At 35.6% G+C, this 21,499-nt stretch overlaps 3 protein-coding genes across 4 annotated transcripts; all 3 read right to left on the bottom strand.

The window, feature by feature from the left end:
- Nucleotides 1-4,482: 4,482 nt before the first annotated feature.
- Nucleotides 4,483-7,533, bottom strand: EMB2184 (Ribosomal protein L31). Of its 2 annotated transcripts, XR_015177536.1 has the most exons (3): nt 7,376-7,533; nt 6,886-7,277; nt 4,483-4,675 (listed from the first exon to the last, which is right to left on the bottom strand). XR_015177536.1 is itself a non-coding variant. In XM_086439246.1 (2 exons), exons 1-2 carry the CDS (start codon nt 7,439-7,441, stop codon nt 6,936-6,938), a joined length of 408 nt encoding a protein of 135 aa, XP_086295372.1. In that variant the 5' UTR covers nt 7,442-7,533; the 3' UTR covers nt 6,836-6,935. The 2 variants fall into 2 exon arrangements, 1 of the variants encoding a protein (XP_086295372.1); XM_086439246.1 differs by lacking the exon at nt 4,483-4,675 and having other exon boundaries at nt 6,836-7,277.
- A 500-nt stretch (nt 7,534-8,033) lies between these two features.
- Nucleotides 8,034-15,524, bottom strand: LOC147403615 (GTP-binding protein Era-like protein). Its single transcript, XM_086439244.1, has 9 exons — nt 15,124-15,524; nt 13,905-14,050; nt 12,668-12,808; nt 12,471-12,584; nt 11,424-11,549; nt 10,511-10,609; nt 10,288-10,389; nt 9,022-9,102; nt 8,034-8,373 (listed from the first exon to the last, which is right to left on the bottom strand). The coding sequence occupies exons 1-9, from the start codon at nt 15,458-15,460 to the stop codon at nt 8,287-8,289; spliced, it is 1,233 nt and encodes a 410-aa protein (XP_086295370.1). The 5' UTR covers nt 15,461-15,524; the 3' UTR covers nt 8,034-8,286.
- Nucleotides 15,525-17,045: 1,521 nt separating this feature from the next.
- LOC147403614 (uncharacterized) lies at nt 17,046-20,837 on the bottom strand. The gene is made up of 5 exons (XM_086439243.1): nt 20,787-20,837; nt 20,592-20,682; nt 19,863-20,495; nt 18,300-18,734; nt 17,046-17,597 (listed from the first exon to the last, which is right to left on the bottom strand). Exons 3-5 carry the CDS (start codon nt 20,491-20,493, stop codon nt 17,422-17,424), a joined length of 1,242 nt encoding a protein of 413 aa, XP_086295369.1. The 5' UTR covers nt 20,494-20,495; nt 20,592-20,682; nt 20,787-20,837; the 3' UTR covers nt 17,046-17,421.
- Between the last annotated feature and the right edge of the window lie 662 nt (nt 20,838-21,499).

The raw sequence follows: 21,499 nt of genomic DNA, 5'->3' as shown, positions 1-21,499 counted from the left end.
TGCTCTTTCCCATAAAAAAGTGTATCTTAGGAAAATCATGTATTCCAAAAAGTACGATTCCCAAACTATTCACGCCACATAGTCTATTGAGTATGTCACACGGGATAACTAGATTATCACTGTTCTTTTTTTAATTAATGTTGGATTGACCTTAGTGGGAGATACACTGGAGACATCTTGACGTGGTGGCTTGCATATATTCGTAGATGCATTTTCTTCAAGATACAAGTAAATTACATTTACGGACATACGTTCGCCATCATGTTAAGGTATTTCCCATTGAGATCACTGTAGCCATGACTCTTCATTTTTTATGCCCACAACTACCAGTTACATCTGCTTTTCCTTTTTTTTTCCATTAAACAAAATCTAAGTTATAGTTACATGCTATCACCTAACGTAGACAAAACACTACCCAAGCCTTACTTTTTCAACTTTCTTATAATCTCTCTCTAGGACAAAATGGCTTTTAATGGATGTGACTAATTAAATTGATTAAAACTCAATATTAAGCGTATAGGGAAAAAAATGGAATAAATCTTAATCCTACATGTATCATTGTCCAGCGAGCTCAATCTAGCAAAGTTTGTCATACGATAACATGAAACAAGTTTTCTTAATCGTATGAGCGAGTAGTGTCCGTATGCTGAAGGGTGGAGTCCAGATTTCACAGTTGAATTTTAATTCTAAATTTGGAAGTTTGGTAGGTGTCAATTTTCAACATCTTGGATGAAATCAAAAATAGATTAAATTTTTTATTTATTTTTTTGAATAGGAGTTTTTCCATGACATCTAAATGACTCTAATGTTGGATTGCCAATGTGATAATTTGTATGGACCCGACTGTACACAAATCTTAAATTTGAGCCCAACTTTGGGTAGGGACTGAAGATGGACTAATAGAAAGTTGATTTGGTTTAAAAAAGAAATTAGCATAGATTTGGGCACACGTATGGCCACATTGTGAGTGCATTTGAATTTAAATACTCCTTTAATGTGGAGTTCCTAACACGAAGAAACGTTCAAAAGTTGCACATGGGAGCAGTCGAACATTGCATACTGGTGAGTCGTCCTGCCCTTTTCCAGTAGATAATAGTACTGCTAACATAGCGTGTGTGGTACTCGTGAGTCGTGAACCTACAAGATTTTCCATATGGACTACTAAGTCGTATTAACGAGTTCTTAGACGAGTTTATGAGCGAGTTGAGAATTTTGAGACGGAATCGTGATAATCTGACTACATCATGCTGAATATCTGTCATTAATGAGTTCTTAGACGAGTTTATGAGCGAGTTGAGAATTTGAAGACGGAATCGAGATAATCTGACTACATCATCCTGAATATCTGTCAGAACGCAATTGAGTGGGTCAAAATCAGATGAGCTATTTTGATGTCGTCCTTGGGAGGAAATAGTCATTTTGCTTAAAATCCTCAGATGGACCTCGAGATAGATCAGAGTATTGTTGGAACGAGATGTAGCTCTAGTTGGACTGGACTTTTCTATGGGTCCGATCTGTGGCCCGTGTAAAAAGTGGAAGTCCACTTACCACCACCATCACAAAACCGTAGAACATGATTTTGAGAAAGTTACTTATAAATACCCTATTAAATTACATTTAATGGTAGAGTTTCTAAAGAGTCCCTCTCAAAGTCTATAAATAGAAGATGTCCTCAATTAAATCCATTCATTTGGTACCACCTAAAACTTCTCATTGTTAGACAGTAACACAATGCATCATTCCCTTGGACAACATTCTAGACAAAGGTGTATATGATGAGCAGATCATCCTCACAAAAAATCAGCCAAATCTAAAACTTCTAATCCTAGGAAAAGTGGTTATAAATTAAGGGTCCACGATTTTTCAACTTGTAAACGTAAACTGGGGCTAGCAATTTCAGAATGGGCTGAGAGATGTAACCCACGCAAGTGGTGGAGTAATGGTTCAAGGTTGTGAGATCAAGACTTCTTTCACAAAGACGTTACACGATACAAAAGTTGTCGCATGGAAGAAAAATACGAGATATGGGCTTAAAATTCCGCAACAGTAACACCCAGTATTTTTGAGGTATTGACCAAGTTTATATTGAAAATCGCTACAAAGCACCCGAGACATTAATGGAAGGGCTAATCTAGAGAAAGAACTACTTCACGTTCACAAAAGAAGTATCAAAGTAAGAGCCGCCACAAAGTTTAATACCTTGTCCCATCAAAAAAAAAACCATGCCTCAAATATTAGGTATTTTGGGTGTGATATACCCCGTAGTGTGTAAATATTAAGAAGAATACTAGTCATTAACAATTTAAAACAGATTTACACGTGCAACTCCCTAAAAGAAAATAAACACCCAAACCATCCACACACACACACACACACAAACACACACACCCACACCCACACCCACCTTTAAAAAATAAAAAGGAAGGAAGAAGCTTAATTTATACAAAATAAACACTTAGGTATCTTTCTGTGGATTGGTTGAATAAATATCATTTGGTATTAGAGCCAACACCATATCCCAAGCGGAATTCATCATAAATCTTATGCTGCGTAAATTTTCAAAAGGAATGCTAGTCACATAGAAATTATTTATGCACAAAAAAGTTAATCCAGGATTTAACAAAATCCAGATTAACCAATCGCATGACGCCATTGCGTGTATTGAGGGTATCCCCAATTGATAAAAAATAACCATTTTAACAAAAACCGTTTATACACGTGACGTCATGCAATTGATTAATTTGGGATACTGCAGTAAAAATATTATCTTTAGTCAAATAACAATTTATAACAACTTTACACATGCAACTCCCTAAATGACAATAAACACACATGGGTTTTGGATTAAGGAAGGATGCTGCTGTGCTACGTGCGGCAATTGTGATGAATAGTCCGAAAAGAGAAAAAACAAGAAAGAAATAAAAACACACAGATTTAACGTGGTTCAGCGGTGTGCCTACATCCACAAGAGCGAGGAGCTGAATTTTCACTATATATCAAATTAGGGTTATATCATATGAATTTATAGTAAATTTTAACTGTACAATAGGTATTAAAAATTCCAATAATACCCCTGTACCGTACCACGTGGGCGTTGCCCCCGCACCCTAACCTATTAATCGTCCATGGCAATAAATCATCCCAAAAGGCAGATGTTATCGTTTCGCTCGAAACACAACACTCCCCTCTCTCTACTTCAGCTTCACACCGACATCCACCTGCTTTCGCTATATACGTATTCCACTCAATATAAACCACATACTACAAACAGATGCATACCTTAGCAACTTACCCTTGCATTAAGATTTGATTATTATTGAGGCACATGCAAGGATTCATACTAGGGGAACTATTTATTTTTGGGGGCAAAAGTTCCAAGAATCAATATGTTTGCTTGTATTCCTACAATTTCCTAGAAGGGGGTGTCTCTACAAAATAGCATAGACATTTCCACAATGTTTTGAGTGCCAACAACTGATGCTGCGTCGACCAGATTAGAATCTCAGCAAATTGTCCTAGAAGTGGTTGTGATATGTTGGGCGATAACATCTCTTACCTTAATGCAACCCTCCTTTTTTCCGACTTGGGACCGGCAATGTAGTGTAAAGGAAACACTACAAAGGTGGAGCTACTCCTAGATCCTAAACTCAATCCCAACCCAAACATCTAATCCCCAAGTCCAATCTCAACCACCTAATCGAAAAACTAAACCTTAACCCCAACCCCAACCCCAACTCCAATCTTTAAATTAAACTAACCTATGTGATCAATAACAGAAGATCAAAGAATAAAAACGTTGACAACACAGTTTGAAAACAAATATTCTCAGTGATTAATAACATAAATTATCGTTTTAACATAAATTAACTAAGACCAAAAGATTAGAACATATAAACTAACACGTTATTATCATTTTAACATAAATCGACTTAGATCAAAATCAAATACTAATAACAACAAATCAACGAATGGTGATCGTTTCAATAAATTAATATGGATTTTGTTACGGGCACACGTTAAAGTGAAATAAATACACTCTGGAAATTGGAATCCAAGGGTATTTTGGTAAAACAATATTTTTTTAAAGGTCATACAAAATCCAATTTCCAAAGTGTATTTATTGCACTTTATCGTTAACAAGACCCAATTAATACATACCACAACATTTAACACAACTCGATTAGAAATTTAACACAGTATTAAAGAATCAAAACAATGATTAGTGAGAAAAAAATCAGAGTAATGATTTTCTGATGTGGCATGTGCTAAAACCATAGATTCTTTTCCACGGGATACACAACTGCACATATTTATGGGGATGTACAGTTCTTTATCCCAAGGGGGAAAATCTAGGGTTCTAGCCCATGCCACGTCAGGGGGTGTGTGTCAGAGCGGATGTCAGAAAATCACGACTCAAAAAATTAACATAGATTAGTCAGCTTTGAGGATTAATAAAATATTAATGTGATTAACACATGTATATTTTTAGCGTAAATTAATTACATTGATCAATGGCCGTTTACACAATCAATAGAATATTTAAATGATTAACACATATCAAAATAAACTCAATCAAAGTCAATGGTCGATGATTGTGTAAATGTAAAAATCTTACATACTTTTTGCTGGCAAACATAAATATGAGGGTAAACCCAGTGATTGTTGGTGTCGGTCTCTATTGTAAACAAAAAAAACACAACATTAGAAGAAAAAAAATCCTTCGAAATCAAAGCAGGTTCTAAGTTTCATTAAATATACTTAGAATTGCATTTTGATCCAAAGCATGTTTCATAACGCAATCAACAAAATTTAAGTTTCCCCAAAAGCACTTTTTAAGTATAGAGTAGAGAGAAACAGAAACCACCTTAAGCGTGTATGAAAGTTCATCCATCGCGATCATTAGGAAATAGTGTTTTATCCTCAATGCATGGTAATACGACACTACAATTGCCCAAATATTTAAAGAATCCACTGCTGAACCACTCGCTCTTTTACACTCTGTTGTCGGCAAAATATCAACCGAGTCATCTAATTTATCTCACGACATGGTGTGTAGTCTGAGCGTTGTGTAAATCTTTCTCGTTGAATGATACCAAGATGATCTCAGATTTGCTTGTAGGAATCTGCATAAAATACCTTCTCATGTCTACAATCCTAGAAAAACCATGTTTGTTTGTAAGTCAATTTTTGCTCCCATAAAGAACTTGTCTCGAGAACAACTTTTATCTTTTATATTTTCTCTTCTTTACAAAAATACTAGTAAATTTATTACCTTTCCTCTTCCACCCTTTCAAAGAATAACCCTTCAACTTTATATACCATCATTCCTTTTATCTCCTTTTCCAATAATACCCCTCCAACTTTATTATTTTTCCCCCTCTTCCCCTTTTTCAATAATGCCCTCCAACTTTATTATTCTCCTCTTTTACCCCCATTAACACCCAAGTGCGTGCCTATGTTGTAGATATTGTGGGCCAACTCTAATTTATACAATGAAATGTAACGGTTGATCCCACTCCCTTCATCCCCAACATAAAGAGAGGGTTGACTTTAATCTCCTAACAAATCTCGGGAATTTTTTTTAACTTAATTGTCTTTCATCTTCTTTTCCTTTTCAAGAATACCCTTCCTATTTTATTGCATTTCCTCTTCTACTTCCATTTTCAAGAATACCCCTCCAACTTTTTGTATTATCTTTTCTCTTCTCATTTTCTAGTAATTCTCCTCTAACTTGATTGACTTTCCTCTTCTCCCCCATTTCCTATAATACCTCTCCAATTGGATTGATTTTCCTCTTTTATTTCTCCTTAATCCCAAAGATGATGCCTATGAAAACTCTAGCTTGTAATTATGTTAGAAGTTATGAATTTTCAATTATTAATTTAATAACGCATAATAGGTGTATTTTAATCATTTAAAAAATGAAATAAGGGCAACATTCAAAATTAAATTACTTCAAATCAGTATTCCTCGACAGATTATTGCAAATGTCAACAATGAGAAGTGGGACCGATAACTTCAAATTAGTATCATGCTAATAAAGATTGATTAATTGCAAAGTGTCATTAAAATTTTCATTTTTAAGTTAGATAATTGTTACATCATTACCATTTTATACATCTCTGTGATTGTTAAGCTGTGATTAGGCAGGTTGAATGCTAAAGTATCAGAATAGTGTAATGAGACCAAAGTTACTGCCCCAGCCAAGCTTTTACAACAATTATCAAAAGAGTCGAATATCCATTTTGATGATTATTTATTTTTACCACAAAGGTCAATCTCCAATAGTCACATAAAATAATGATATAAGTTTAAGTTAAGCTAGACATGTATCTTTTAGGAAAAAACTTTAGTTTACTGGTATGAATTACAATAACTTAGTTAAGCTCATACAAAAAACGGTCTGTTTGCTACAGATTCCAACTTCTGCTTCAAGATTCTGTGTCTAAGAGAAGCAGAAGCTCAGAATCTGGGAAGCTGCGTCTAGGAGAATCTTGTTTGTTATAGAAACTATTAGAAAAAGTAGTAGAGAGGTCAAATTGATTATGTTGTTTAATCCATAAGTTAAGAACAATGGGGGGTTAAATTGTCATTTCTTCCCCATAAATTTTTAGATATTGGCTTCTTATAGTGGCTCATGCACGGAAGCAGCCCCATTAAGGCTTCAAACATGCTTCTCAGAGCCAAAAAAGCCACAACAAACAAGCCCTTACTTTACTTGTATGAATTAGGGTTTACCCTATTTCATGTAAAATACTTAGTTTAGCTCTCTTTAAAACAGCTTTACACATGCAACGCCCTAGATGACAATAACTCCCAAATTGATCGAAGACAGTAAAAAAACGAAGATATCAAATAAAGTGAAATTAAAACAAATCCACTTACATTCCGAATGAAATAGATCTGCACGAATGCAACGCCCCCCAAATTTTGATTTATTTCTTCTTGCCCTTACCTGCTTTACGCCTTGAGGGAAGAATGATTTCACCATACTTGAGAACAGGAATCTCCATTATACTTGTAAGTTCTCCATATTTCTTACGAAACTTCTCGACCTGATCCGCATCAACAAGCAGAGCCGATCTATTACCCAAGTAGAAGGGATGGTTTCCAGACCATACGTCCACCACGTACTCCTTCTGGGTCCCACCTGTCGTCATCACCAGCTCTCCATTACAATATACCTTCGCATCTTCGTAGAACTCTGGGTGTATTTCCTTCTTCCTGCAACTCCATTGCGGCCGTTTATGTCCCACTTTCGCTGAACTTGTTCTCACCTGTAAATTTTTGGGAACAAAAACAAAATCCCTAAATTTAGCAAAATTTATATAGGGTTAGAAACAATTTTAATTTTTTTTTAATTTTTTCTTTTTACCTTGATGGGGACGATCGAAGGAGAGGGTTTTGTTTGGAGGAAAGGGTTTGTTAGAGTTATCGACATCTTTTCTTTGGTTTTCTTTTCTGTGTGAGAGAAATCAGAGAATGAAAAAGAGGGTCTTTTTAATTTTATTTTGTGTTTTTTATTCTTATCCCTTTGGTATTTTGAGAGGTGAAGATCAAAGTCTCTTCTCGTGGGCTTAGAGTTACGGAAATGCCCTTGTATTTTATTAAAATGACAACTTAATTTTTTGTCGGGTGTCAATGGGCCGGATCTTAAATGGCCCTGTGCTAATCAGTCCTAACAATCCAAGCCCAAGCCAAAGTTCGCAAGTCCATGGGCTGAGTCGACCAAAAAGTTTTCTTTATAATTTATATGTATTATAAAAATAGTTATTATATATAATAAATAAAAATTTACCGGCCCAAAAGTTTTCAAAGTTTAATGTTTCGTTTCAATCAACCAAACCACCCGGGCTCAAACAAAAGCTTATTATTGTCAAAATATATGCCAAAATCCGAGCCATTTATCTACCCATCCTTTTAGATTGTTGCATGGTGACAATAATAAAGTTTCAGATCCCCTAGGAGAGCCATTGTCGTTGTTCCATCTAAATATAAATATGGAAAAATTGACCAGTTACATTATGATTCAATTATGCAAAACAATAGAGGATCACATTTCATTTCCTTAAATTTTAATGTTAGATCACAAGGTTTACCCATCTTCTATTATAGGTTAACTAATCAAAATCTTTCTGACTTCCAACATGATTGATAATTGTTGCAAAACAGCACCATTATAATCATGATTTGTACAGATATCTCCATAGATCACAACCATCTGAAAATCGCCATCTTCACATATTTTGAGCAGTAGATATGATACACGTCGATCATGTCTTCACTTTACAAAGATTGAATTTGGCCTCCATAGCCGTAGTACTTCAATAGGCCTTCGTCTTGCCGCCAATTCTCTTTTACCTTCACTTCGACCTGTTAAAGAAGTGAACCATTTACAGATTATTTGTAGATTCCAAAATAAAAGCCAATCAATGCAAGTGAAAGTGCCTGGAACTACATTGCAGTAGTCCTACAACCCATTGATGCTTGAAAATATGCAGCGGGATGCAATTTTACAAACCAACTCTTAAATGGAGGCTGTAGAGCTACTGTGGAACAAGACCCAATTAATTATCTTCTCATAAAATAAAGTCAATAATATGCTCATGGAGAAGAGAATAGGACTGTCAATGCATCGGATCAGACCCGAAATCCGATCTGATAACATCGGGTCTGGATTGATGATTTAGATTCCAATAAGGATCCATCCAATCCAACAAGGTTCCGATCTGATATATTATTGGATCGGATCTGGTTTGACCATGTCCTGATCTGATAAGAATCTGATCCGATAAAATATTACAAATTATATAAACTATGTCATATATTTGTTTAAATATATGAAGTTTATTTAGATTTTGTGCATCAAATAGGGTTTGGTCTGATCCGTTAAGACCCGGATCTGATACTTATTGGATCAGTTCTGAATCCAATCCGATCCTTATTGGATTGGTACCAAATGTCATCCAATCCGAGCCCATCCATGACAGCCCTAGAAGAGAAGTTTTCTTAAGTTCACACCTCCAGGTAGACTTTCTTTTGCAAGAAATCTTCGATATCAAGCCGTGCTGCAGTTGCCAGTAGTTTTAGAGCTTTCCCTTCCTGTGCTCATAATAGAAATGAAAAAGTATCAGAAAACCATGTTGGAAACACATGATATAGCAGAATCCTTAGATCCATTTTTTATTGATGTAAACCTAAGCGCATCTGGTTATCAGCAACAAAATTAAACGAATTATGGCTCCCAGGCAACAGAATGAACCAAATAGAATAAAGTTGGAGGGGTAGTCTGGGAAAGGGTAGAGAGAAAAGGAAATAAAATTGAAATTATTCCTCGACATACATGCGAGATTGAATATGAGGGAATAAATATAGATTGATGGAAGTGAGCTTAGACCTATAGCTCGGTTGGTTTGATACATTGCAAAGCAACTTTGAGGTTGTGCATATATATATATATATATATATAGGTCCCGCTCAGGTGCCAACATTTTGTCCTACATGGGTTGGAAGTTTCGGAATGGGCTGAATTTTTGTGAGGATGATCTCTATGATGATGAGATCATCCTCACCAAAAAATCAGCTAATTCCGAAACTTCTAACTTCATGTTTATGAGTTGAAGAATCGTGGGCCATCCATTTTTTGTAAACCACTTTTGATGAGGTTAGAAGTTTCAGAATTAGCTGATTTTTGGTGAGGATGATCTCCTCATCATAAAGATCATCCTCACCTAAAATCAGCACATCCTGAAAATTCTAACCCATGTAGGACAAAACGTGGTGGCCAAATAGTTGGCATCCGAACGGCTCCTATCAAATGGAATGAAGAGAAGCTAGAACTAAGTATATTCTCAAGCTCTTGTATCAGGAAGCTCTATTTTTGACAAGTTAAGAAGAATCTGATTGGACAATTGCAAAGGTTAATGGGTCTCAATCACACCGAATAAAAATAAATTAAGAAGACAAATGGGTCAGCAGAGCATCATAGAGCAGGATCAGGTCCTCTTGCACTCATGGAGAAGTATTCTTTTATTTTGTCTTTCGATCCCAATAATGGAAAATCTTTTTTCCTTTTCTTTCATATATTTCAAGCATAGATTTTAAATGTAGAGTTTACACATTAAGACCTGAAATTTAGGTTGAAAAGGAAGACAAAATAAAAATGATGAAAATTTTGTTTTTAATAAAATAAAGCATTATATGTCTGATGAAATTTAGTTGAGTCACAAAATACACACAAGAACCATGTATCCAACAAAGCAGGTATAATTGGATCTTTACACTTACTTTCCCAATGAGGATGATCTTCTGCGTGTTTTTCTCAACAACAATCTCAACTTGAATAAAATCTTTTGAAGTCGGCCTAGTTTTGTAGCTTACAACATTGACCTGTATAGACCAAGTGTGCATTTCTTTCAACAATTAACATAATCTTTTTTTTTTTTTTTAATAAGTAACAATTAACATAAATCTAATTGTGAAGGTTAAAATTTTAGTGATATGATTATACCTGACATGCATAAGGGACTTCATTTCGATATTGCATAAAAATTTTCTCTCTAACAATTTCAGCTATAAAGAATCTTTCTGGGTGCTCACTAGCAATGTCCTGAAAAACTCAAGGTAACAAAAAAATAAGTCCAATTCAAAAGATTCCAAATAAATATGTATGATAGACATTACGAGAAAATCAAATCACTAGACTAGATGAACTGAAGCAAGTATGCAACTGAGTCAATCTCGGCTTAGACTTTCTGTCTGACTTTAATATTGGGGAGAGTTCTCATTTTGTTAAAGGATATAAAAACCCGGTAATACTTATGATTCGAACTCAAGAAGCATAAAGTTTTCTGGGGACTCAATTTAGGTCTTTTGGATTACAAACATTGCAAGCTATGTTGCATTGACACAGTTAAGGGTGCTAAAGTCCAACACAAGTATGGATTGTCAAAATGTAAAATCGAGAAATTGGTTTTATAAAATAATAAGGATAAAGTGGATAATATGATGGGAAATCTTATGATTTGTATAATATAGTGAAAATGTACATAATGTTATATTTCTGCAGAAAACACCATTATTTGGAAAAGAAACATAATCTATATTAAATGTTAATTAATATCTTGCAAGTAAGGAGAGAAGAAACAAAAAGGAGTTTGGACCCGACATGGGTACTTGTGCCCGTTTAGAAGAATCAGTGCAACACAGGTAACAACTTCCTACTTTTAACTCCACAAGAGTCTTGGTTGGCTTTTAAAGGATGTTTAGACATCTTGCTCAATAAAGTCAATCTTTGGACATCTTGATAGAGAAAGACGATGTTCAATGTGTCATAGACACTGCACACACATACATAGTAAAATATAAAATTAAAATATAGAAGAAATATAGATTCCCTATGCAAAAGCAAGATTTCTACATACCTTTGAATAATAAGCTGGCCCAAGAGGGAGTTTTGATAGTATCCACTCCTTGACATCATCCACACCATGACCATATTTGGCACTTACAGGTATAACCTCATCAACGTCGGTGAATTTCTCATACCACTGCAGTAGTTGAGTTATCAATTTTTAATGCAAAACAAATGAATATAACGGAATCTTGGGTACAAGCAAACAAATCCTAAGAGTAGTCAGTAGTCCATCAACAACAAAGTCAGTAAATAAGTACGGAGCACAGGGCACATACATGGGGGCTGAAACCCACCATTTCACAGGTTCCAACCGCCATCTAGATGTATAACAGATGCTAACTCAATCATTACGACCCAAACTATATACTTTTCTTCAGAGCATTTTGTTGTATCGTTCTTTAATCATCCAAAGAAGGTCCATCAGTCAGAGGGTTAAGATCATCCAATCATGTAAATTTTGGGGACTATAGGTCCTCTCCATTGTCTAAACCCACTGATAACTGTCCATGCACCAACATTCTATTGTACACAGTCCTTAGGTTTACTTAGATTTCTTCAAAAAAGAGAAGTACATTGTCATACAAAAGGTAAAGAATCCCCAATGACCTAAGGCTAAGTCATATGGATGCACACTTACATATCTAAGACATCAACTCTTGAAATAAAAACCATACCAAGTCACAATCAATGCCAATATCAACTATCAATACAAAATTTTGTCAGGTACTTGTTAACCAACTAATTACTCCAAAAGACCAATTTGTTGGAGAGGGGAAAAAATATGAATATAAGAGGGTCACAGGACTTAATTGGGGTATGATACACCCGAGAGTGGAGGAAAGTATACATTCAACACTCCCCCCATAAGGGTGGAAAGAATTGAACCCAGAAACCATACGAACCTAGCATTCTGATACCATGTTAACCAACCAACTACTCCACAAGACCGATTTGTTGGAGTGGGGGAGAGCTATGAACATACGAGGGTCACGAGGCTTAACTGGGGTATGACACACCCGAGAGTAGAGGAAAATATACATTCAACAGTACTAACCTCAAGTCTTTTTGCAATTTCTCCAGGCTTAATCAAGTCCTTCTTATTGAAGACCAGCAAAGTGGGTACCTTATCTTTGAGACTTGCAATACCTTCTTCCAAAACATCATCAATCTTGAAATAAAATAGGTTCATTTAGAAAAAATGTAAACCAGAGTTTCCGAACAACTTGTCAAAAAAAAAGAAAAAGAGCATACCTTTTGAGGCACCTTACATGCATCAACAACAATGAGGACACAGTCTGCATTAATAGTGGCACTGCGGACATTCTTCATCATCATAGAATCCAACTTATGCATTTTCTTTTCAATAACACCTGGTGTATCATAAAGTATCATCTGCAAGCTAACCGATATCACAGGTGAATAATTTCACATAACCTTTGTATGAAATTTTAAGCATGTACATTTTTATTTCATAGAATATCCAAACTTAATAATTCGCAGAATTTTATTGATATAAACTTAAGATTCATTAACAATAACTAATTTTAACCGATAAAATTAGCCATCCTAAGTTTTTGTCCTGCATCAGAGGAGCCCATATCGGTGAAATGGAGGTTTAGATATTGGACCTAGGAGTGTTCTAGGTGTCATTGTTGCTTGAACCTCAAATCTCAAGGTACAAGACGACTATACGTAGATACTATTTGAATATGTTTATCATCATTATGGTCGAAGAATTATCCCAAAAATATTGACAAATCTAGTTCCTCCACTAAATAATCTTAAATAGCATGTCTTCTTTTGTTATAAGTGAGTTTGTAGTCGCTCTCACTACCCCATTTCGTGTTAGTCTCCCTCTTGCTCTTTTATAACTTTCAACTTACACATTCCTTCTAATTGGGGCTGTAATCAGCCTTAGTTGCACATAACAAAACCATCCCAATCGACTTTCTCTTAGTTTCTCACCTATTGGGGCTACTGCTTCATTTTCATGATTTTGATCATTCCTAATTTTATTTTTATTAATATTTCCACTCATCCATTCCAACATCCTGCTATGCTCAACATAATAATACATTGCTTTCCAATTATCCGACATTAAGCTTCATAAAGCATAGTTGATCTAAATTTTGTCTTATAAATTTTCCTTTCAATTTGATTGTGATGCGTCAAACATATAAAAGTCCAAAAGCACATCTCCACTTTGACCATGTGATAAAGATTCATGTTAGGAGGTTATTAGTTTTCCCTATTTGTAATGTTTGAACTAATCAACGTATCTTTTAGCATAAACTATAAATTTCTAGTCCTGCTCTTTTGAAAGTACACTAAATTTTCCATTTATGCATGTATTTATGGTCCATTAGGTAAGGAATTAAGCTTTCTCACTTAAAGATAAAGCCCAATTGTTTATTAAACAATGGTATTTGAAATTTTAGCAAGACAAGTAAATTCAATAATCGAACATTAGTTATAGAAAGAATTGTACCTGATACTCAGTGCCAGAACATATACCAAGGATTCGATGCCTCGTAGTTTGAGGTTTATCTGTAACAATTGAGAGCTTCTGCCCTATCATCTGGTTGGAAAGTGTGCTCTTTCCAACATTTGGTTTGCCCAGTACAGCCACATATCCTACACATATCTCATCCAAATTAAGATGCTAAGAAGGAACTCTTAAGTTTCAAGCATTAAAGTCCATAACATGGATGATTAGACTAACATTATTAAAAATGGAATAGCGGCATTCTTTTATTGTACTTCTTATTCTCCGTTTTGGCTTGACCAGGAATCAACTTTCAAAAAAATTGAAAAACAAATGAACTAAGATAATAGTAGTGTTTTAAAGGTGTGTGAGGCTTACACCTCTGGCTGCGCTTCAAAGTGATGCTCATTAAAAACACTTTGAGGCACAAAGAAGAGACATAAAAACAGTTAAGATATACTCTTCAAAAGTACCCTTTATTAGTTGAAAGTTGAAACCCTTGACCTTAAGAAATTGTTAATCAAATTAAGATGGGTTATGCCACGAGAGGTCAAAGGTTGTTCAAGAATCAAAACAGCACCTCTCACTTTCTCCTACGGGCGAGAGGAAGCCTTCAATAGGTTCTTGGACACAAATAAAGGTCTTATTGACGATTCACATCAGTAAAGCAGACGGATGGATAATACACCGTTATCATCTAATGACAATAATTCCTACCCATTCCATGTCTCTATGTCATTTTATCCTCTACCCTTTGAACATCTTTTCTTTCGTTTTGTTTTTGATAGAGCACTTTTCTTGCCAAAAAGATTGATAACTTAGTAGTAATTGGCAAGGTTGCAAAGTGAGCTAACTGACCATTAAAAAACATTGGATCAACACTCAATCAAGCTTCCTTATATCTTTGTCTCCTACTCCAAGACAATTGTGGCAGCTAAAAACATATATTTTAAATATTGGGTATCCCTATTTATCAAAAAAAAATATTGGGTATCACTCATATAACCATGAAATTCATAAAAAAATATCTACCAAGATTACAAATCGAACAATGGGTCTAAAAATTAAACATGATATGGGCCTAAAAAAAAAAAACCAAAACAAAACAAATTGAACGAGCAAGTAGCAAACAAACAAAACTCATATTTTCTTTCGAGGGGGACGAATCAAAGATTTGAAGTACAAATAAATAAATAAAGGAGAAAAGAAAAGAAAAATTAACCGCTTCGATGGTTTGGACTGCACTCAAAATCGTGTTCTTCCATCTCGTAATCGTCAAGCATGGCTAAGTTCCTGTCTGGCTTTTCGTTCAAAGACAAGAACGAAGATTCTTCAGAAGAGCTCATCATTTCTCTGTGGTCATTCTCTTCAATTTCATTTCTTCCACCAAGGAGCTGTTTCTCCAACACAAGTTCTCTATTTCGAGACTGAACCAGAGTTTCTGGAAATGGGTTTCTCGTAAATCGAGGGAAAAAGGGCTTTTTCAAGGTGACATGAGAGGGAAAATGGATGAATTTTTCTCTTGGAAGAGTTGCAGAGATGTGTCGAGTGAGCTCCATCCGAACGCCAATGTTGATAGCTCAATAGCTCATATAAGTTCGTTCTATTTATCTATTTTATCTGTTTGAGTTTAGTTAGCTTCTCTGATCTTATATACTGATATTGACGTCTATGAGGCCATATACATCTCCTTCAAATTGAAATCTCTTATTGCACACCAAATTTATTTATAACACACCAATTATGAAATTATATAACAGTTAAGCTTTATAACCTTGAATGATGTCTGACGACGAACATCAATTCTTTTGTTTTGGGATTCAAGAGCAAAATCAAAGAGGACCTTTTCCTCTCGCTACGAGCGATCAAATTTTTTTGGGGTCTTTTGAGAGAAAGTCGTCTAGGATTTTCTGTTGGGTAAAGGAAAGAGAAAAACGTGTTCTCTTATCTCGTTTTTACTAGAGAACTATAGGGGTTGTAATTCAAAAGAATATAGTGTGATTAGATTTATTTATTTATTATTATTCATGGAGGTATGAAAAAAACACATCTTAAACAGATATACAGACAGATGGGAGAAAAATCTCTCAATGTGCTCTCAATTCTTTCTCATGGTGTCTTTTTCCTCTCTCTCTCTCTCTCTCTCTCGCATTGGTCACCCATGTGAAGAATGTAGTAGTTGAATGTCTAAATTTCAAAGTGGGTGTATTCCAGAATTTTGAGAGATTAGATGGTGAAAGATCACTTAAGAGAGACGACTATGATGATGAAACAAACACCTAAAAGTATCAGTGGCGCATAGACCCACCATTCTCTTTTTATCCATAGTTGGGTAAGTTTTAAGGTTCTCTCTTCGCATCTCTCTCTCTCATGCATAGAAATCGCTAATGAGGGAGAAGAAATAAGGTGTGGTGCTTTGCAAAAATAAAAATGGTTCTCCACAACTATTACAACCATTTATTTTTTTGAAAATTTCTCAAATAATTATCGAGATTTTTAAAAATATCAAAAGTGTTACAAGTGTTAACAGAGCTACCACACTAAAAATAAAAATAAAAATAAAAACAAAAAATGCCTATAATTATTTGGGAAATTACCCTTTATTTTTTTTTAATAATTGGTGGTATAAAGAAGAGTTGGTGTGGCAATAAAAATCTTAAAATCCAAAGATATCTTATAATGTCACACCAACTTTTCCTATATACATCAAACACCAAAATCAAATTTAGTGGATGGTGTAGATAGCCATGTTATATTTTAATGACTGCACTCCTTTCCATTTTTCCCTTCTTCAAAGTTCTTTGATTTGAGTTTCTATTTAAGGGAGAAAGGCTATTCTACCTTTATATTTTAATGAATGCACTCCTTTCCATTTTTTCCTTCTTCTAAGTTCTTTGATTTGAGTTCCTATTTAAGGGATAAAAGCTCTTCGACCTTAAAGTCTCAAAATTGAAATTGAACAATTGTTCTTGCAAAGCACAAGTAAACTACAGGATTCAACCCCATTAATTCACATATATGAGCAATAATGGAGGACATGGCTCTGGACAAAATTTAATAGAGGAGCAAGATTCATTTAGCCAACCACAAATCTTTGGGATAAGGATTTGATGATGATGAACCTGCAATATTAAGCTTGAAATGTAGAGCAAAGCCTAAGAAAGAGCTCCCAGTCCAAATCAAAGTTAACATAGAGGGCATAACAAATCGTATCTACAGACAGTAGTTGCACGGACGCCTTTTACTTGCATGGTAGGTGTAGACACTGATGACATACATGGAACGAAAGCCAGCATGTTTGGATTATAGACACAAAGATTACTCTGAATTCTTACCTAAACAATTTAGGGAGAGAAATCATCGAGCTTATACAAGTACAGGCTGTGCTGGCTGTAAAAAACAGAGACCTTTATTCACAAGGCAGTGTAACTTGACATTTCCTTTCTTCCTTCCTTCCTTTACACTTTTTCTCTTATATGGCATACAGAATCAGCCCTATCTATCTGATTGGAAAGATAGTCTAACTGACATTGTCATCCTCTAGAGCATCAGGAAGGTTGGTGGGAGATAATTCGTTTGCAGTTGGGAGGAAAGACCACGCTAGGGAAACAGAGCCAAGAATTATGGCAATGCCGATTGATCCCCAGACCCACGTCTGTCTTTCTTTCCTTCCTTGCCTATGACGCCGCGCCATCTCTATAAAACCAAAAATGAAATATTTCAGTTGAGAAAAAAGAATGGGTAGTAGAAACAATGGGAAAAGTAAAGCAAAGCTATTGCAATTTGCACCAAAGAAACACTCGTGCAAGCATAGTTGTACATGGAAAGTCACACACGCACGTACGCACCCATATATGATGAAATTGTATGTAAATCATGGGGGAAAATTTCTCCCACTTGCATGCAACATATGGGACTTCTAATCAATACTAAATAGCACAAAAGGACACAGTATTGCATCCTTTTAGAACCAAAAAAAAAACTTTTCCTTTAATGGATATACATGACGCCTAGCAAAAGATTGCAAACAAACATGATAATATTGTGATGTAGAATATATGCAAGTGAACTACAAAATTATAAGCATTGTGGAAGTAAAGATAAAGTGGATTTCAAAACAGAGAGAGAGAGCTTCTAACACCACACCAACTTTTACTAACAGTGCCCCAAGATGTGCATTAATTCTTTGGTGATTTTTACATATGAATAAGGGTGCTGTTAGAAAAAGTTGGTGTGGCAATAGTCTTTCTAAAAATAGCCAAATGGTGAGAATTTTTCATTTTAAGAAAGCATTAAAGGCATTATGGAATATTTCTACATCATCTAAAAAATAATAGAGATCAAACTTATCTAATTAATTGTTGAGGCAAACAAGGGAATCAATCAGAGACATCTTACCAACAGATTCTTGGTTCCTCTGAGACATCTCACGATTCACAGCTTCATAATAGTGTAGCCGATCCCACAGTCGAGCAATCTCAAAGTTCTTTGACTCAATCAGAGACTCCATCTCCATGGAAACCTCGGCCTTTGCAGACCCCCTCCCTATAGAAGTGGACACAACACGTGCAACATAGACTTGTCGACATAGCTCTTCTGCGGGATCAAAATCCAGCTTGTCATCCTCTTCTGCAATTGTTAAAGCTGAAGGAAGTGTCAACCCCACAAGAGATAACTGTTGTCCAAGCCTCCGCCACTGTCTTTGCATGTGAGTGACGGCTTCCTCTGCTTGCTTCCGCCTCTCTATCTCTATCAACAAATTCAGTCTTATCTCGCGTAGTTCCGCTTCAATATCACGTAGAGAAGATAATGGGCTAGCCTCACTAGAGAGTTCTACAGCAAGTAAGAAAATTGAGTAAATCTTGAGACACCATATCCAAGCAATCGAAATTCAAATTTTGATATTGCCAAATACAATTAGAAAAAGGAAACCTGATGTCCTCCGTGTTGGTGAGACCAAAATGTGTTACATTGCACACCCTTTCTGCTCATTGATCCCATGAACCTTTTGCACATACCTTCTAGGAACTTCACTCCAAAAATCAGTCTGATTGATGATTTATAACCATTAGATTTGAGCAATTTTCATCAAGGCCTTGAATCTAATGGCTAGAATTCATCAATCAGGCTGATTTTTGGTGTGGAAATCCAAGGGAGGGCCAAACGTTCATGGTCACTAGGCCAAAAGAACAATATTTAAATAGTCACAATTAGCTTCAGAAACTCGCAGAGATGACTCAATTAAGATTCAACTTAGGTAACGGAGGTGACAAGTTTCTTTTTAAACCTCAAAAAACTCTGACACAACTTGAAAATCACAACGGAATTCCTGCAACTCAACTTAAACTTGTTGGGTAGACAACCACGTTTTTTTATGTTGAATAAACTTTCTTTATAATCTGTTTCCATTTCCACAAGACCATAAGTATTTGACCATAACCAAGAAACCCCTGAAATCAATTTGTGAATGTTTGAGTCAAACCAACAAAGTGAACCTTTAAGTATACGATGTAGTAGTTAGTACTCCATTTATATTGAAGAAAATTCAAGTAATATCATACGAGAAACATCGAGGTGCTCAATAACCACTATTTGATGGTTCCCATCTTAGGCCCAAACTTGATACAACAAGATAAAACTAACTGTTTGATGCAACTATTAATTTGGACTCTCGAGAAATAGATGGAATCTAAAAGACCAACCACTGATAGGACACATAAGGTCATAATAATCGGTTCAATTGCTGATGTTACTCAGATTTTTCTTTCTTATATGATAAAAAGAATTGAATGAATGATATGAACACACTTGAATTACTAGAGGACATTAGAATAGAGGAACAAGATTCGTTCATACAACCCCATATTTTTGGGAAAACGATTTGATGATGATGACGCAATTAATATAGAGAGAGATAACGACAATATAAGTCAGTCATATAAAGAAGTGAGATCAGTGTACCTTCACAAGCATCAAAATACTCCCCCATTGGTGTTGTCAACTTAAAAGAACGTTCACCCCCATTACTATCCTCCACCTCAACACTGCTAGTAACACTCATCGATTCCCGAAGATCAAAGAAATCTTCACACATGCAGTCTCTTTCTGAATCGATTGCAACTGACATCGCCAAATCATTACTCCCACCCAACCCATTATCCAAACTAATGTTGTCGAGCTCCCCTTCATGGAAAACATAACCACCAATTTCTTCACAAGAATTACCGACATCGCCACTCAACTCTAAAACCTCCCCATTCGTGTTTCGCTCATTTTCACCAAATTTCTCCTCATTTGTGTCTTGTTGGTGTAATGAAACATCTCCTTGAGAAAAGCTCTTGAGGAGACGAGGCCCACGTCGCTTGTGATTAATGATGTACGGGGAGGGAGGGAATGATAATGGAGAGTCGGGAAGTGGTGTTGCCTTGGGAGTCGTATAAAGTGATGGGGATCCCTTTGGACGGTGAATTTTCTTCTCCACAGTCGACATATTTCTCTTATCGATCTTCGAATTTGGGGGTTTTGTGGGAACGGATTTTGGCGATTGTGGCTCTAACAACCTATCTAAGGTGATAGTCGTAAACGTCGGCATCGCTGCAAAACATGGAATCGTAAAAACAGATAAAAATAGATCTATCAAAAAAAGAAAACTACAAAACCAAATTGATTATGGAGGATAAGGTGTCCAACCTTAATCCAAAACTTCGAAAAATCAATCAAAGCTGAAACCCTAAATTTCAGAACCTCTAAAGCTGTATCAGATCCCTGTGAACCTTAAACCCTAAAAAAACAACAAAAATAACTGGTTATGAGATTAAAATCAAACATAAAAGTCTGAATTTTCTCACAAAGACGTCAGAGAGCAAGAAAGAGAGAGATTCTTACCTCGAAATCGAGAATTTCGGAACCCTAGCTTTTATTCATTGAAGATTGATCAGATATTCTTTCTTTGATTGATTCATGATTTATCCCCGACCTTGTAAAAAAGGTCGAGCGAACCAGAATCGTTTCGAGTTTCTTTCTTGTACCGCACTTTATCACTAACTTGTTCTAAAATGCGCCATGTGCGTATGTTATAAGTGGCTTATCTGAAAGTTGGTTTGAAATCTTCTCTATTGCCTTTGGATCACAACATCAGTTTGATTAGTTTGAATCCCAAGGATCATCCAATGGTGAAACGCACTTATGACATAACTACTTTTTGAAAAGTTTAAAAACTTTCTTCTAACGACTTTTTGAAAGGTGGAAATTTTTTCCGAGGGGACGATATTTGAGGGTGCTTAATACGCACCCGGAGCATGTTAGACTGTTTATGTCGAAGGAGATGCGATTTGTTAGCTAGCCAAGTTGACCTTTCAAGATTGATGGATCCATTCTATTCGGAACACCTGTGTTACTCACATTGTGACACATATCACTATGATGACTGGCTTTCTAACTAAGGAGATAACACACTAAGATCTATCAAAATATCTAAATCTTAAGAAAGCGGGCTGTGAAAATGGATCCAACGCATCATTTTCAAATTGTTAGCTAGCCACGTTGAAATCAATAAGCTCAATTCTAGAGATAAAAAAAAAGGCTAATTACTTTTAGAC

This window comes from Akebia trifoliata, chromosome 4, assembly GCF_017979445.1.
Source record: "Akebia trifoliata isolate Shusen 1 chromosome 4, ASM1797944v1, whole genome shotgun sequence".
NCBI classification, from domain to species: domain Eukaryota; kingdom Viridiplantae; phylum Streptophyta; class Magnoliopsida; order Ranunculales; family Lardizabalaceae; genus Akebia; species Akebia trifoliata.
The sequence above is the reverse complement of the archived record's forward strand: the minus strand, read 5'-3'. Positions and strand labels throughout refer to the sequence as shown.